Source organism: Vanessa tameamea, chromosome 18, assembly GCF_037043105.1.
Source record: "Vanessa tameamea isolate UH-Manoa-2023 chromosome 18, ilVanTame1 primary haplotype, whole genome shotgun sequence".
NCBI classification, from domain to species: Eukaryota; Metazoa; Arthropoda; class Insecta; order Lepidoptera; family Nymphalidae; genus Vanessa; species Vanessa tameamea.
The window spans coordinates 7,763,244-7,778,214 of NC_087326.1; the positions used below are offsets into that span (position 1 = coordinate 7,763,244).

At 32.3% G+C, this 14,971-nt stretch overlaps 2 protein-coding genes across 5 annotated transcripts in view; one reads left to right on the forward strand and one right to left on the reverse strand.

Moving 5' to 3' along the window:
- LOC113399902 (alpha-amylase 2-like) overlaps positions 1 to 14,971 on the reverse strand; it is a 157,235-nt gene that overhangs the window by 64,436 nt on the left and 77,828 nt on the right. The gene's annotated exons all lie outside the window — the stretch shown is intronic.
- The window catches only part of LOC113399910 (transcription factor HNF-4 homolog), a 57,467-nt gene that overhangs the window by 38,667 nt on the left and 3,829 nt on the right, over positions 1 to 14,971 (forward strand). For 2 of the 4 annotated variants that reach the window (XM_026639203.2, XM_026639211.2), the window contains exons 2-5: positions 9,928 to 10,111; positions 10,450 to 10,544; positions 12,763 to 12,890; positions 14,438 to 14,584. In XM_026639203.2, the coding sequence (XP_026494988.1) occupies positions 9,928 to 10,111; positions 10,450 to 10,544; positions 12,763 to 12,890; positions 14,438 to 14,584 (554 nt within the window). Of the gene's footprint in view, positions 1 to 4,590; positions 5,127 to 9,927; positions 10,112 to 10,449; positions 10,545 to 12,762; positions 12,891 to 14,437; positions 14,585 to 14,971 lie in introns of those variants that run through there. The other 2 variants (XM_026639196.2, XM_026639188.2) reach the window with 2 other exon arrangements.

The following is a 14,971-nucleotide window of genomic DNA, read 5'->3' on the forward strand; positions in this document are numbered from 1 at the left end:
CCCCTCCGGATTTAAACACAATATCCTGAGATATGCATCCTTATTCTATGCTTATTTATATAATATTGAAATATATAAAGCTGAATAAACCGTTATTTTATTTTGTTTTTAGAACGCGCTCGTACCTCAAGATCTATCAGTTTCATTTCAAAATAAATATTTTTGCGGTTGCCCACTTATGGAGAAAGTTTAGGCTTTATAAAACCCATGGGGTACCTACCTAACGTTTAACGCGTTTACCCGCCTGATGGGCATAAAAAGTAACCTATGTGTTTCTTGGGGTTAAAACTTGCTTCATATTAAATAATTTTAGCAAATCCAGTGCAGTGGTTTGGCCGTTTGTCAACAGGCAGTTTCGCATTTATAATATATATTAATATATGTTATGTTTATAAATACTATCAGGTTATGTTTTGATTTATTTTGATATTCCAAGCGTAGCCGATAAACTCCTTATTCAGTCTTAGTTAAAGAAAAATCCATACTTCAAAGTGATCTCATTTATAGGAACGAGTTAAACTATAACACGTTTTGTGAACACTTAAATGGCTCACTAGTGAATAAGAAATTACCGATAACAGTGTTTATGTACCAGTTCGTTGTCACGAGATGTATTGTAAGTCGTCAAACAAAAATATTGATAAGCAAAATCATAGGCGCGTCGACGATACACTGTGACAATATATTAGGTCAACAGAATATTAAGGGGAATCTTGTGAATCGAGGGTAATGCGTGGAAGCGACCAGTATCAAGACATCGCTGACCCCCGACCTCACTCGAGATAGCGGGATGTTTACTCGCTGCCTATTCACGCTCTATGTTGCTGTTCAAAAATTACATAACACCTACCTATAGATACTAGATCTCCTGAGTATTCCATATTCAAAAACGTAACCCGTATACTTCTTCAAGTATTCTGTTATGTATTTCGGAATTCAATAACACTTTTAATAGTTATAATACTAAACTGTTTGTTTTAGTCTATTTATATTTGAAAAAAATGTATAAGATGGAGCTGATAATTTATTTTATAAAGAAAATTCAGTTATTAAATATAGCAGGATTATTTTATTGTTCCTCGTCTATCTATGAATCAAACAAACTCCCCGCCGCTGTGTCTGGCTGTCTGTCTGTCTGCAAGCGATAAACTCGAAATATACTAAACACATTTTTGGTTTTCATACAGTTTTTACTAATGGAGTGATCCACGTGGTTTAGGTGTATAATTAATTAAGGTGTTTAGTTAATTGGCTGAAATATGACGATGATTATTGAAGATGTCGGAAAAAGTCATGACGAGTACTTACTGGCGTGCACCGTTTAAATCAATAGATTTATAATCGAAATATACATTTCAATATAAATATCCTATGTAGACTATTCCACCTGTGTGTGGGTAGATAGTATTACATAAATTATATTTAACAAACTTATATATAACTACTGTGAGTATTGATCAAATGTTCCGACTAAATTATGAACGAATTCCATCAAAAATTGATCAAAACTTTTGCTGGTGTCAAAATATTCTACTATTCTTCGAATACACGATACACTGATCAAATGCTTAGTTTTATAAAGCGATAACTTAATTACCTATTTAAACTTAATGCTCAACTCGCGCGATATTTTTAAAACTTCACCCATAGCAGATAAACTGTCAGTCCGTCAATTTTACCCTGTGGAGAGTCGAATTGAAGAAAGTAGTATATCTTTCCCCGGGACTCTACACTAGATTTAATCCAATAGGCTTAGGCGTGAAGAGGTAACAGACCAGAGTTACTTTCACATTTATAATATTAGTATATATAATAAATAATAATAATAGATTTGGGACAGCGTATTTTTATATAATTACTGTATAATATATCAAGATCATTTACGTAGTCATTTTATTTTTAAGTATTCGTGCTACATACGTCACATACTTTGATTCTATTCAGATTTCAGTAATTTGTTAGAGATTCTATGGACTCTATTCACGTATTGATCATCTAAGGAGATTCATTGACTTTGAAACCAGTAAAGACTGGATTATTATATTTATTTATATGACCGTTTGAATTTTTATTTAATTTATACATTACATACATTTTACATTAACAGCCTGTAAATTTCCCACTGCTGGATTAAAGCCTCCTCTCCCTTTGAGGAGAAGGTTTTGGAGCATAATCCACCACGCTGCTCCAATGCGGGTTGGTGGAATACACATGTGGCAGAATTTCGTTGAATTTAGACACATGCACGTTTCCTCACGATGTTTTCCTTCACTGCCGAGCACGATGAATGAATTATAAACACAAATTAAGCACATGAAAATTCAGTGGTGCTTGCCTGGGTTTGAACCCGAAATCATCGGTTAAGATGCACACCACTGGGCCATCTCGGCGGATTTAATTAATAATTATTAATATCTTCATTCTGTCCATAATTTAAAAAAAACCCTTAGATTATTTGTGCATTTGATGTATCCTTTTAAAAATATTTATTTTAATTTATATACTGTTCGAGAAGTAAGATGAAGTTAATGACGTATTTCTATTCGTAGTTAAATAAATTAATTTAGATAAATGATTCTTAATTAATTCGAAATACAAATAACTTATTTAAAAATGTAAATATAATATACAGGGTTATTGATAATTCGACGTATTCCCGTTAGGAGGTAATAGGGGTGACTATTTGCGATAATTTTAACCCTCATATGCATTATGCAAAAGTGAACCATTTTTGAGTTATCGCGTTTTTAAGATTTTTTCAAAATAAGTCAAAAATGCAACTTCAAAAATTTATTTAAAAAAAGTATCAATTAAAATCTATTTTTTTCTTCTGATTTATAAAAACGATTAAACACGATATTTTTCAACATTTAAACAATAATTATCTGCAGAATAAGTTTCATAATGTATTTTTTGTTTTTCAGGCATATTTGAGGGAAAAAAAAAATTGAAATAATATCGTTTTCCGTCTCGCATTTTTAAATTTGGACCGATAATTATTGTTTAAATATTGAAAAATAACCAGCGTTTAATCCTTTTTATAAATCAGAAGAAAAAAATAGATTTTAAATGATACTTTTTTTTTTTAATAAGTTTTTGAAGTTGCATTTTTGACTTATTTTGAAAAAGTCTAAAAAACGCGATAACTCAAATATGCTTCACTTTTCACCTCCTAACGGGAATACGTTGAATTACCAATAACCCTGGATAATTACATATCTACTAAAACGAACATTTCCATAACAATTATTAGTCATTTGTTTATATTATTTGAATAGCGTTAATTAAGTCATTATGATTACAGATTTACCAGCTCGTTTATTATCTGTGGTACGGATAAGTCTCAAATAAACATTTTAGTTTGAATAAAATGATAAAAATAAATGTGTTAATATAAATACATTTGTGCATTCTATTTAAATTCGTAAACAATAACATTAAATTCACAGTTACCTTCCCATTCAGAAGTGTGTAATTTTATGTATTAATAAATCAGTACCCTTTAAATGTCCCTGTTGTTTCCTTTATTTGATAGACTTAAGCTCGTTAATAGATTGAAACAATAAAAAAAAGTCTGTCGATAAACATATTATAAACAGACTTATTATGCCTAGTTTCTGTGTTGAAACTCGGTCGGTAATAAAATATAATACAAAACCAGTAATCAAATATGAATTTTAAAATGAACATTAATGAACCTTAACTTTGAAAAAATTACCGTATAATCATTAAAAAATATATTTTTGAAAATAGCCATTGCTGTTTGCAAATATATGTTCCCGTAAACTACAAATACAACGCAAATTTTCTCCTATTCTTTTTATTACAATATACAAATACAAATATAAATTATTTACTTTACTCTTCTAGCTTTCATACTAAAACAGCCGAACAAAAGTTATAGGCTATTAGGCAGAATTATTCTGATGAGCTGGTTTTATCTCGACGGACACATGGCATATCTGGTTCCTGTGAGGGAAAATATCAACACTACTAATTAGTCGTATGTATTATTGACGTATTTAAGTAAATATCACTTTACCGTAATTATCTCGCTATCGCCGTAACGGAATTACAAATGAACATATGATTATTTGAAAATGTTAGGGTAGTTTTAAATACGTTATACAACCTTATAAATTATAACTTTTTGGTGGATTTTAAGTAATAACATTAAGCGAAACCGACATATTAAGTAGAGGATATATAATTTATATTTTAAATATGTGAAGCTATACACCCAGGCGATTTTTTTTACATGGAACTGATAAAAGTTTATAATTTTAAAACCTAAATAAAATTCGAAACACATGACAAAGGAACAAAGCGAATGTGCGCGACAATCAATTAGTCATCCGGTCGGAAACATAACATTCTCTATATGGTTAAAAATGTTCATCAGCTGCTGCCGAGTGAGTCCTCGCTACCCGTACATTCGACTCCACATCCGCTGCATTTCCGATAACGCGTGAGTCAGTGCGACTCCTCAACGCTGACCAGACATTAACTGACCCGTTCATATGCAATACCCCAGTTGCAGTCTCAGCAGATTTGCACTAATTAAAACGTAGTTTAGGTGACCACATCACATAGTTAGTTGACGCTTAGCCGCGTTCAAGGAAGGTCGTGTCAATCATTATTAACGGTCACCCGTTTGACCTAAGTAAACATCGAATATATCGCGCGATAAAAACAATAAAATTTATCAGGGAAACGTTATTGGCTAATATTTGCGCGACTGTCCAAGTCACATAGTGGCCGAAAGAGTTCTAGTTACGACTGATAACAATTAATCCAGTGTTTAATTGGAATAAATTCGATTACCTGCTGACTTAAATCGTGTTTATCGAATGGCGCTATCAATCGCCGAATAGTGACCCGTCGTTCAGTGCCTGATAAAAGTTGAGAGTGGTTACACTTGTGTGGCGTGTGCCGGAAGATGCCAGTGCTCGGTGAGATGGCGGCATCCCAAGATATTTGCGGCAGGTATTACCCAGCACCGGAATATATGCTGCCGGGACCGTATATGTGGGAGAAACATATCAATCACCCGTACGCTATGCCCTTGACTAGACTGCCTAATGAAGATGCACAATGCATCAACACAACGCAAACTTACAATACAGGTTCGTGGCTCAGACATTCACATGTTAATTGCGTAAGTAGGTAACTAAAAGGTTTTTATCATATTTGCTTAATGTCGTTTTATTTTTGATATAATTCCATTTTTATCATAGCAACTGGAGTTTAAAAGATATGAGCAAGATAGACGACGCTGAATTCGATTTACAAAAAGAATAATAATGTTAAATAAAACTGCGATAAAAATGTTATAGATTTTTGATCGCATAATATTATTGCTGATTTAGATAAATACCTGTTTTGAGTAATATTTTTTTCAATTTACTGAAATAATGAAATACGTCTTATCATATCGTTATCTAAATGATAGATGTGTTTACATCCAACATTAATAAGCATTATTTCTTAAACTAATAAATTACATTATTTTATAAAACATTCTCAAATCGAAAAGGATTTATATAATCATAATCTTAATGTTTACTCTAAGAGTTTATTGAGATTATATAAATAGGTGAATAAAATACTTGTATCACCATTTAAACTTCAGAGCTATAAAATTTTATTTAAATTATTTCGCTTAAATTATATCGTAATTAATGTTAGGCAGTACAGACTATTCCAATCAAAATGCAGAGATAAACAAATCTTAAATTTACATATTCCAAGCAAATTGCTAATAGCTGTGCTGTGTATGGACTACAAGCAGTCCTTGATTAATAATAAAACATTATAACATTTAACTACTTTTATTCAACTAAAATAAAATTTCTAGAGTTACGAAAAAATAATTCTCCGAAATTCTAAACGACAGTTTTTCACGAATCCCTAATGACGACCATAATTTTAATTTAAGATTTCGACCAATGATATCTCATAAATTCATGGTCAAAATTGTTTATTTGTTTTTCCTCCTCCTGTGATTGGAGAAAGCTACGGCACAACATTACACGTTAGACTGATATTAATAATCCATTAATAGGCTTCAAGGCGATGGCGAAATAGATCGAACGGTGAAGCACAGGATTAACACTGGGTGGATGAAATGGCGGCAGGTTACGGGAACAATTTGTGACCGCCGTATTCCCCTTAAACTTAAGGGGAAGATCTATAAGACCATGGTCAGACCTGCTATTCTATATGGATCAGAGTGTTGGGCTATAAAAGGGATGACTGAAAGACAATTGCATGTGGCGGAGATGAGAATGCTGAGAGGAATGTGTGGTGTTACGCGAATGAATAGAGTAAGGAATGAGTACATAAGAGGAAGTTTGAAAGTGGCATCGATAACCGAGAAGCTATCTGGAAACCGGCTGCCTTGGTATGGGCATGTTATGCGGAGGAATGAGAACCATGTTGTGAGAAAGATTTTGAGAATGGATGTGGATGGAAATAGAGGTAGGGGACGACCCAAGAAACGATGGATGGATTGTATGAAAGACGATATGATTAGAAAGAATGTTACTTGTGAGATGACGTCCAACAGAGAAGTATGGAAGAAGAAGACATGCTGCGCCGACCCCAAGTAAAATTGGGATAAGGGCAGGAGGATGATGATGATAATAGGCGTTAATGAAATAAAACTTTATATCAATTGTATGAATTCAATTGAATTTAGTTCCTATGGGATTTTCCGCATTACCTACATGGAATAATTCGATTGAGTATTTCTCAGTTCAAATCAGAAGGAAAATTAATTATTAATTTGTATGACGTAAATAATAAGTATAGTCATCATTTTTAAAACTAGTCGTTTGAATGTTAAAAATTGGTGACGGTATATTTGAGATCAATGAAATAAACTAAAGAGAACCGATCAGATTAAAAATATTAAAGATAAAGTCAAAGTAACTAATCCCAATAGATACTGAACGCTTATTGCGTCATTGGTGGCCGTTGACTAATTTTAATTATCATTCAGATTAATTTTATTTTTAATTTTACTAAACAATTTATTACGAAGGCTAAAAAAAATTAAGAGCCAAGCCATTAACATCCTATTTATTATTGTTGATCTAATACAAAAACCATATAGATATAATAGTTGTAAGAAATTCAAGTTCCTAATTGATATTCGAATAATTAATTATATAACGCAAACAACCTTCACACCAGTTAATAAATATAAGTTTGTTAATAAAACTTAGATTAGGTACAAGGCAGACAAACAAAAGTAAACCTATTAACTTGATTGAATTAATTGTGGAAAACATTCGTGACTATATTCTCAAAAAGTGAAACATTGCAATCACGAAAAATTAATGATAAACAATATAATTTATCTGTTGTCCTGGCAACATTTAAACGCGAAGAGTGTTTAACATAGTCCTTCAAATTAAGTAATTATCTCTCAAAATAAAATCTAATTAAATAATACGCATTACACTGATAACAGTCGGCAGGGCTTAGGGCGATAGACACTGATTATACGAGATATTATAAAAATCTGAAAAAAAATATTCTTATCGAAAAGTAGGTGCGTCAATCTGATATTGAATGGATTTTGATTGCGCAACGAAAATAGTTTATAGTTTAAGTCTTTGTCGTTAGGCATTATTCGTTTTTTTGCAGATATATCGTTATTAAATAAAGCCTGGCTCTGAGCCCTAAATATTTTATGATTGGTGATTATATAAAACGCAAGAGTTATTTCTATAGCCTATTCCAATAGAAGATAGAGTTGCAATTGGTAACAGCACTGCTAAATTGTACACAAATAACAATTCCTGATTAGTATATCTTTATTTATAACACAACACAATTCGACTTAGCTACTTTTCATCCACTTTAGTCTATTTCTTAAGTTCTATTAGAACTTCGTCTACGTTCAAAAGTCCGTAATGAATATCACAGATTATTCAAGCTCTCGACTAATGATATCGCGTGAATTCGGTGTCATATGTTGTTTAAGTTTCTTTTGTCCTCTTATGGAATAGGCTATATACCTATCTTTCTACATAGCTACCAGATGGTAAATAAATGTGATACATTTTTTATGAATAAACAAAAACTATTCGCAATATTTCTTGATAAACTAGCAGTAGTTGTTTACTTTTTGGTAGGGCTTTGTGCAAGTCGCTCTGGGTCTCTTTTTGTACTGCCTCATCACATTTTCTACCGCCAAACAACAATACTCAGTGTTGTTGAGTTCCGTTTTGATGATTGAATGAGCCAATGTAACTACAGGCACGAGGGACATAACATCATAGTTTTCAGGTTGGTGGTAGCAACACCAACCTTACAGCAGTAAGGCATGATTAATATTCCTTAGGGCGCCAGATGTCAATTGGCGATTATGTCCACTTACCATCAGCTGGCCCATTTGCACGTCACCTACAAATTTAAAAAAGGGAAAGTCACCCAACATATACCACATCAACATTATAACGTTACAAATTTTAATAAATTAGATGTTTTTTTTTTGTTATAATCTTGCCTTATCAGCTTAAAAATGTATGGTTAATAAATAGGTCCTCGACGCGCTTGCGTAAATTATTTTTATGTCAATCATATATATGACTATATAAGAAGGAGGAGAACCTACTCTAAAGGACATCCTATTTATACTTGACTTCGAAGGATAAATTAATTATTTTAGCCAGTATGTATGTATGCAAGTATGTTCATCTGTTTCCACACAAATTCTATTCTACTAATCATAATTCGACAAGGCTCCGCTGGTTATAGGCTAAGTGACGTTACTCTTGATTAAAAATGGCGCCCCCTAGGAGACATATTGTCACTTATTTCAAAATATTTTTTGAGATTAATCAGCGAATTTTACAAAAATATATATTTCAAGCTCTTAATTGCAGCCTTGAATTAATTCGGTAGTTAGATATACGTCATACTTTTCCGAACGCGATTTTTATGTAGTCGGTCTTTTAAACGTTTGCTCGTTCCTCGTTAAACCAAATTAACCGTTTATTTACTCAGAGAACTAAAGTGGCTTATATAATGGTACTCATATATATGATAATTTCGTAATAATTACGTAACATAACTGGCGCTATTGTCCTTCATCTATCAACACACTTCCGTCACTTTTGAAATCCCTTTGCCACACACCGACCTTGCTTAGCATAAGGTCATTTTATTCCATAACCGAATGTTTATACATGATAAATTCAGAGTTCGCACTCTGACATATTTAATTGAAATCGTTTTATTTATTATTTTGAGAGCCGAGATCGTCCAGAGTTTAAATGCCGGTTAATACCACTATGATTTTAACTTGGGTTTATAATTTTAAATCGTTCCTGTCATGCTCAGCAGTGAAGAAATATTTCGTGAAATTAAACTATTTGCTTTGGATGATTAGCTTAATATGTAATAAGAGGAATAATGTCTTAACAAAGCAATAGGACTTTTTGTCTTCGATTTACCAATTATCTTGAAGGCTTATCTATAATTTGATTTTCTGTGTTTAATATTCATGCTGGGAACAAACATGTATAATAAATAAATACAAACAGTTCATAAAATAAACAATGATGTTAAACCATAACCATCCGACATACACTTTAAAGCTTAGCAATTTAAGGGAACTTAATTCTGATTGAGATTTAAATATCTCTATTGCCAAAATAAAGGAGTATATAATTAAATCAAATATAATGTAATAAAAATAGCTCAACTAATAAATAACAACAAATTATTATTATGTATACTGTTATATAAAATAAAAAATATCGCTCTCCTATTTCGATAAAATTACAAAGATTATCAAAGCATTTGCTCAAACAGAAGCCTGACTGCAAAACCAAGCTGTAGTTACCAAACTGCATTTCCCGGAATGCATAATAAAAATGATAGTTTTTTTAATAAATGTAATTTGATTTGCAGATAGTGACATGCAGCTAGAGACCAGCAGTAGCGAAGCGAGCGCAGCCAGTTCCACGACGTTGTCCCAGCACTGCGCGATATGTGGCGACCGCGCCACCGGCAAGCATTACGGGGCCTCTTCATGCGACGGCTGCAAGGGCTTCTTCAGACGGAGCGTTCGAAAGAATCATTTATACACATGCAGGTACGCATGAATGAAAGGCTTTATTTGGAGTTTATCTCGTACCTGCGAGTGAAAAGAAAGATATAAGATCCGATCCGATTCCGATGACAATGGTGACCACTAAGAATCAAGTGGTCCATTTGCCCGTCCACCTCATACATCAATGTATTATTTAAAAAATATATATATATTTATTATTTTACAAGGCGTCCCAATATTCTTTATAAAAATATTTTCGATCTTTCTTTCAAGTGTTCATTACAGCCTACGTTATTAATCAAAGTGCGTTGTCTTTTCATCTTAAATTTTATATAAATCTATAAAACGTACCAATATTAACATTTAAATATGTGTTCCAGGTTTAGCAGAAATTGCGTTGTTGATAAGGACAAAAGAAATCAATGCAGATACTGTAGACTTAGAAAATGTTTCAAGGCCGGCATGAAAAAGGAAGGTAAGCAACGTATGTTTTGTATTGTTATATATTGACAATAATAATATAGAAGTATAAAATAATTAAAAAACTATCTCCGAAACTAAGTTGAACCGATCCATATGATGAGATTCGCCACCACGTTTATTGTACATCGATGATACTTTTATCTAAGCCAATCACAGGCGACCTAAAGACAAATAAACAACGTTCACATTGAATTAAAGCGACGTCATTGGTCGAAACCTTAAATAAATCGGCGTGAAAATTATAGTAGATATAACTGTAGTCTATTCCAACCACAAGAAGACAAAGTCAAATGAACAACATTTAACAGCGAATTGACGCGATATCATTGGTCGAGAGCTTGATTAATTATTGGGATTCATTATCAATTTCGACAAAGCTGTTATCGGTAATTTGGAAGCAAAATTAAAGTGGATATAAATAGTTAAGTTGAAATGTGTCGTTTTATAAATAAAGACATATAAACCAAAAACTGTTTAACCACTAGAGAAAGAGGAGAGAGAAATTGCTCTAGCATTAACCGTCCATAGAGTATGTTATATTTACATATGTAATATGGTATGTCATAGAGTATCGTAGTTTTAAATATAAAATTAAACTAGAAATGTACATAAATACCTACTTCAAATATGCAATGAATAAAATGTGTGATTCTGAATGTCCTCAATACCGATCCATACAAAATGTTATTTAAGTACATAATTGTAATTACAAAGTTTACTTTGACTAAGGAAGTGAATTAAATAACGATGGTGATTCAATAATCCTGCATTGATCCGCAGTAGTCAAATATGACTAATACAAGATTACTCATTAAGTATAAAGAAAATCCACGTAACAAAGCTACAATTTGTGTTGCGAGCACCTTCCCTTTAAAACCATTGTGAAAAAATAAATTAAAAAAATATATATATATTTAAAAATTTCTACCAATTATGTCGCCTTAATTCAATGTGAATGTTGTTTATTTGTCTTTAGGCCTCCTGTTTTGTTGATTGGCTTAGACGAAAGTATCATCAACAATACACGTGGTTGCCGCGAGTCAGATAGGGAATCGGTTAATTTAGTTTCAAAGATAGTTTAAAATCCGTTTATGTTTTGCGTACATGTATGAATGTGTTTCTTCTGCTCAACTCGGTATAGAATAAATGTAGTTAGGTTTTAGTCAGAAATTCTCGGAAGCAGTACGCAGTTTAGAAGATAGCATTAATCAGTTGGCAGTTAGCAAGGTACTCTCCTGTACTTTTTGGTGTGGTATATATTTTGTTTGGTTATAGGGCTTTGTGTAAGCCCGTTTTGGTAGGAACCAGCCAATCACATACTCTAACGCGGAATAACATAAATCAGTATTGTTGTGTCCCGGTTTGAAGGGTAAGTGAACCAGTATAACAGGCACAAGGGACATAACATCTTAGTTCCTAAGGTTTATCGCGCTTTGATGTTTTAAGGAATGGTTAATATTAACTGGTTTCTGAGCGATGGTAACACTTACCATCAGGTATCTCATTTGGTCGTCGACCAAACTTATTCTTCTGTCTGTCATTTATTAATCCCAGCTATTGCCAGGGTCTGCCTTCCGACTAAATCTACTCTACTTTGCACGGTTTTTAGCGTCATTCTGTGTGAGTCCATTGGCTCTCATGTCCGGCTTTACATCCAGCCATCGCTTCCTTGGGCGCCCGAGAGGACTACCAAACTACCGCTACTGCTCGTCTACCAAACTATTTTATATAAAAAACGCAATATAATGAGGAGTCTCAGTTCAGTGTTCATCGACCGCCATTATCTCATCACAAACCAATGCACATATAGTCATAATTACCTCACAAATTCCAAACGCACAAACAACATAATGAATATTATTTATTTCTTAATTAAAATGAGATAAATTAATAGCAATTTGAGACACATTAATAATAATTAAATATATAAATTATTTTCTGTTACACAACTTATGACTGATTAAATAATAAACATTTGCCTTTAAATATAAACGTATGTATAAATAGACGTATATATATATATTTATGTATTATATAAATAATCTATGTTAACAAACTGGTTTTGTAAATAGTGTTCAATAGCTAACTAAGATTATAGTTTTATAAGTTTTTTTTTTTTTTTAATTATTATTCGTCCACTTTTGACAGTTTAACAAAAATATTGAAACTTTAAACCTAGTAAAATAATAATAGTTTACTTGTAATTTCAGCCGTACAGAACGAACGAGACCGTATAAATTGCAGACGGCCGTCGTACGAGGAACCCACACAAGCCAATGGACTCTCCGTAGTGTCGCTTCTCAACGCTGAATTACTAAGCAGGAAGGTTATTGATGAGGTATGATACAGATTATATTTAACTTTTTTTTTCTATCACTGATTGATTATGCAGATGCTGATTTTAGCGCAGACATATTAGATGTAGAGGATAGACACCTTAACTGCATCATATTAAAATATTTATTTATTTATTCAGCACACTTAACTAATATTAGTCACCAAAACAATCTGTGATATTAGTATAGATTATACATTGATAAAGCTACACTACAATAGTACACAATGCGTACATAGACAGCATCAGTAGATAATACTAGTTAGACTGATTTAAAAATGATTAATAATATTTATTTAAAAAAAAAACATATCACTGCTCGATACACTTTTCCATAAACAGATAAGCAATAAAATAAAAATAATTCAGTTAACTACTTGTAACGGTTTAATTTTACTTTCAAAGTTCCGATAGCAAGTGTCGCCGACGAGTATTTTAGCTTAATCAAACTCTCGACCAATGATATCGCGTCGATTCGATGTCAAATGTTGTTTAATTGGCTCTTGTCCTGTTTTTGTTGGAATAGACTACACGCAAATAGTCTAATATCGATAATTTTGCCCTTACACTCGGGCGGACCTTTCGATTCTTGTCGAATTTTGGACTGGAATTACAGTTTAAAGTAGTAAAAACTTTTTAGGTAAACATTTATGGTAAAGGGAATTGTTTTGTTATTCATAAAATCAAGGATAGAATAAACATGTAATTTATAAAAGTATAATTATTTATTAACATTTTAATAGACCATGATGTTTATTACATAAACAAACATGTATAATAAATATATTAAAACAAACAAGATTTATTTCAAGGTTAAGAATCCCGTTCGCCTTGTGATTTAAGAGTTATTTACTATCATTTGGAATTTATAGTAATTGGCTAAATAAATCTTATACAAAAACAGGGCCAGTATCAATGGATTATTAAATCATTTTTATAGTTTGAAAATCGAAACATTAAATTAAATAAAATATATTCATATATTTGTGGTTCAAATAAATAACTAGTGGTGTGATTCAAATAAACCATGCTAATAATTACCGCTAAAAATATCCGAATTCCAGATTTTTTAATTGTTAAAAAGAAAATCCAAGAACATTAAGTTTATCGTAAAAAGTCATAGGACTTCGTATTCCACCCAAGGAAAATATAAAATGGTCCCGTTTGAAAAAAAAGACAATTCCTAGCAATTGTTTAAACAATATGGCATTGAGACGCCCCATAGCAACATGCATTTATATCACCAATGCACCAGCAGGACAATTTGAAGAGAAACGCGTAAAAATTTAGATGGAATACTTTTGGGTACTCATGCGATTCCTCAACTCAACGATTCGTGGACCTAGTAGTAGAGCTTAGAGTAGTGGATAGAAGTTATTATGATTAAATGTTGACCAGTAGGTAAGGACTAGTAATAGCTAATTCTAAAATCACATTAATATCATAGCACAGCAACGGAGCACATAACAAACCAAAATTAATTATAATAATAAAAAAAATCTTAAACATACTTTCCAAAAGTATTTAGAGAATAATTTTATCTTCAACAGACGAACAACGTGTCGGACGCAGAAATCAATAACAGAAAGCTGGCGAAGATAAACGACGTCTGCGATTCCATCAAACAACAGCTGCTCATACTCGTGGAGTGGGCCAAGTACATCCCCGCCTTCACGGAGCTACACCTGGACGATCAGGTAGGCTTTACTTAAAACTTGAAGACTAAGTTATTTATTACATGCTAAGTATTACCTTCCCGTAGAGCGCAAATTACACTATTTCTTTTTTATTTATTTATTTAAACATAAATGGAAAATTTAGTAATAGTTCTCAGGGCGTGTGATGGAATACCAACATCATTTTCAGATACAATTATCAAGTATCAAATTATTTTTTCTGATATATTATGACAAAAGATCCAATTTATCTGATATTTGGTTTGGTTAGTTTTTTAAATCGAATCGATATCGTAGACTCCTCCATCTTGATGGTATAAGTCGTTCCGCACTGAGTCCGGTCGCGTGTAGCGTGTCAACTCGAATCAAATCTTTTATTCAATATAGAAGCATTACACTTACTTATTG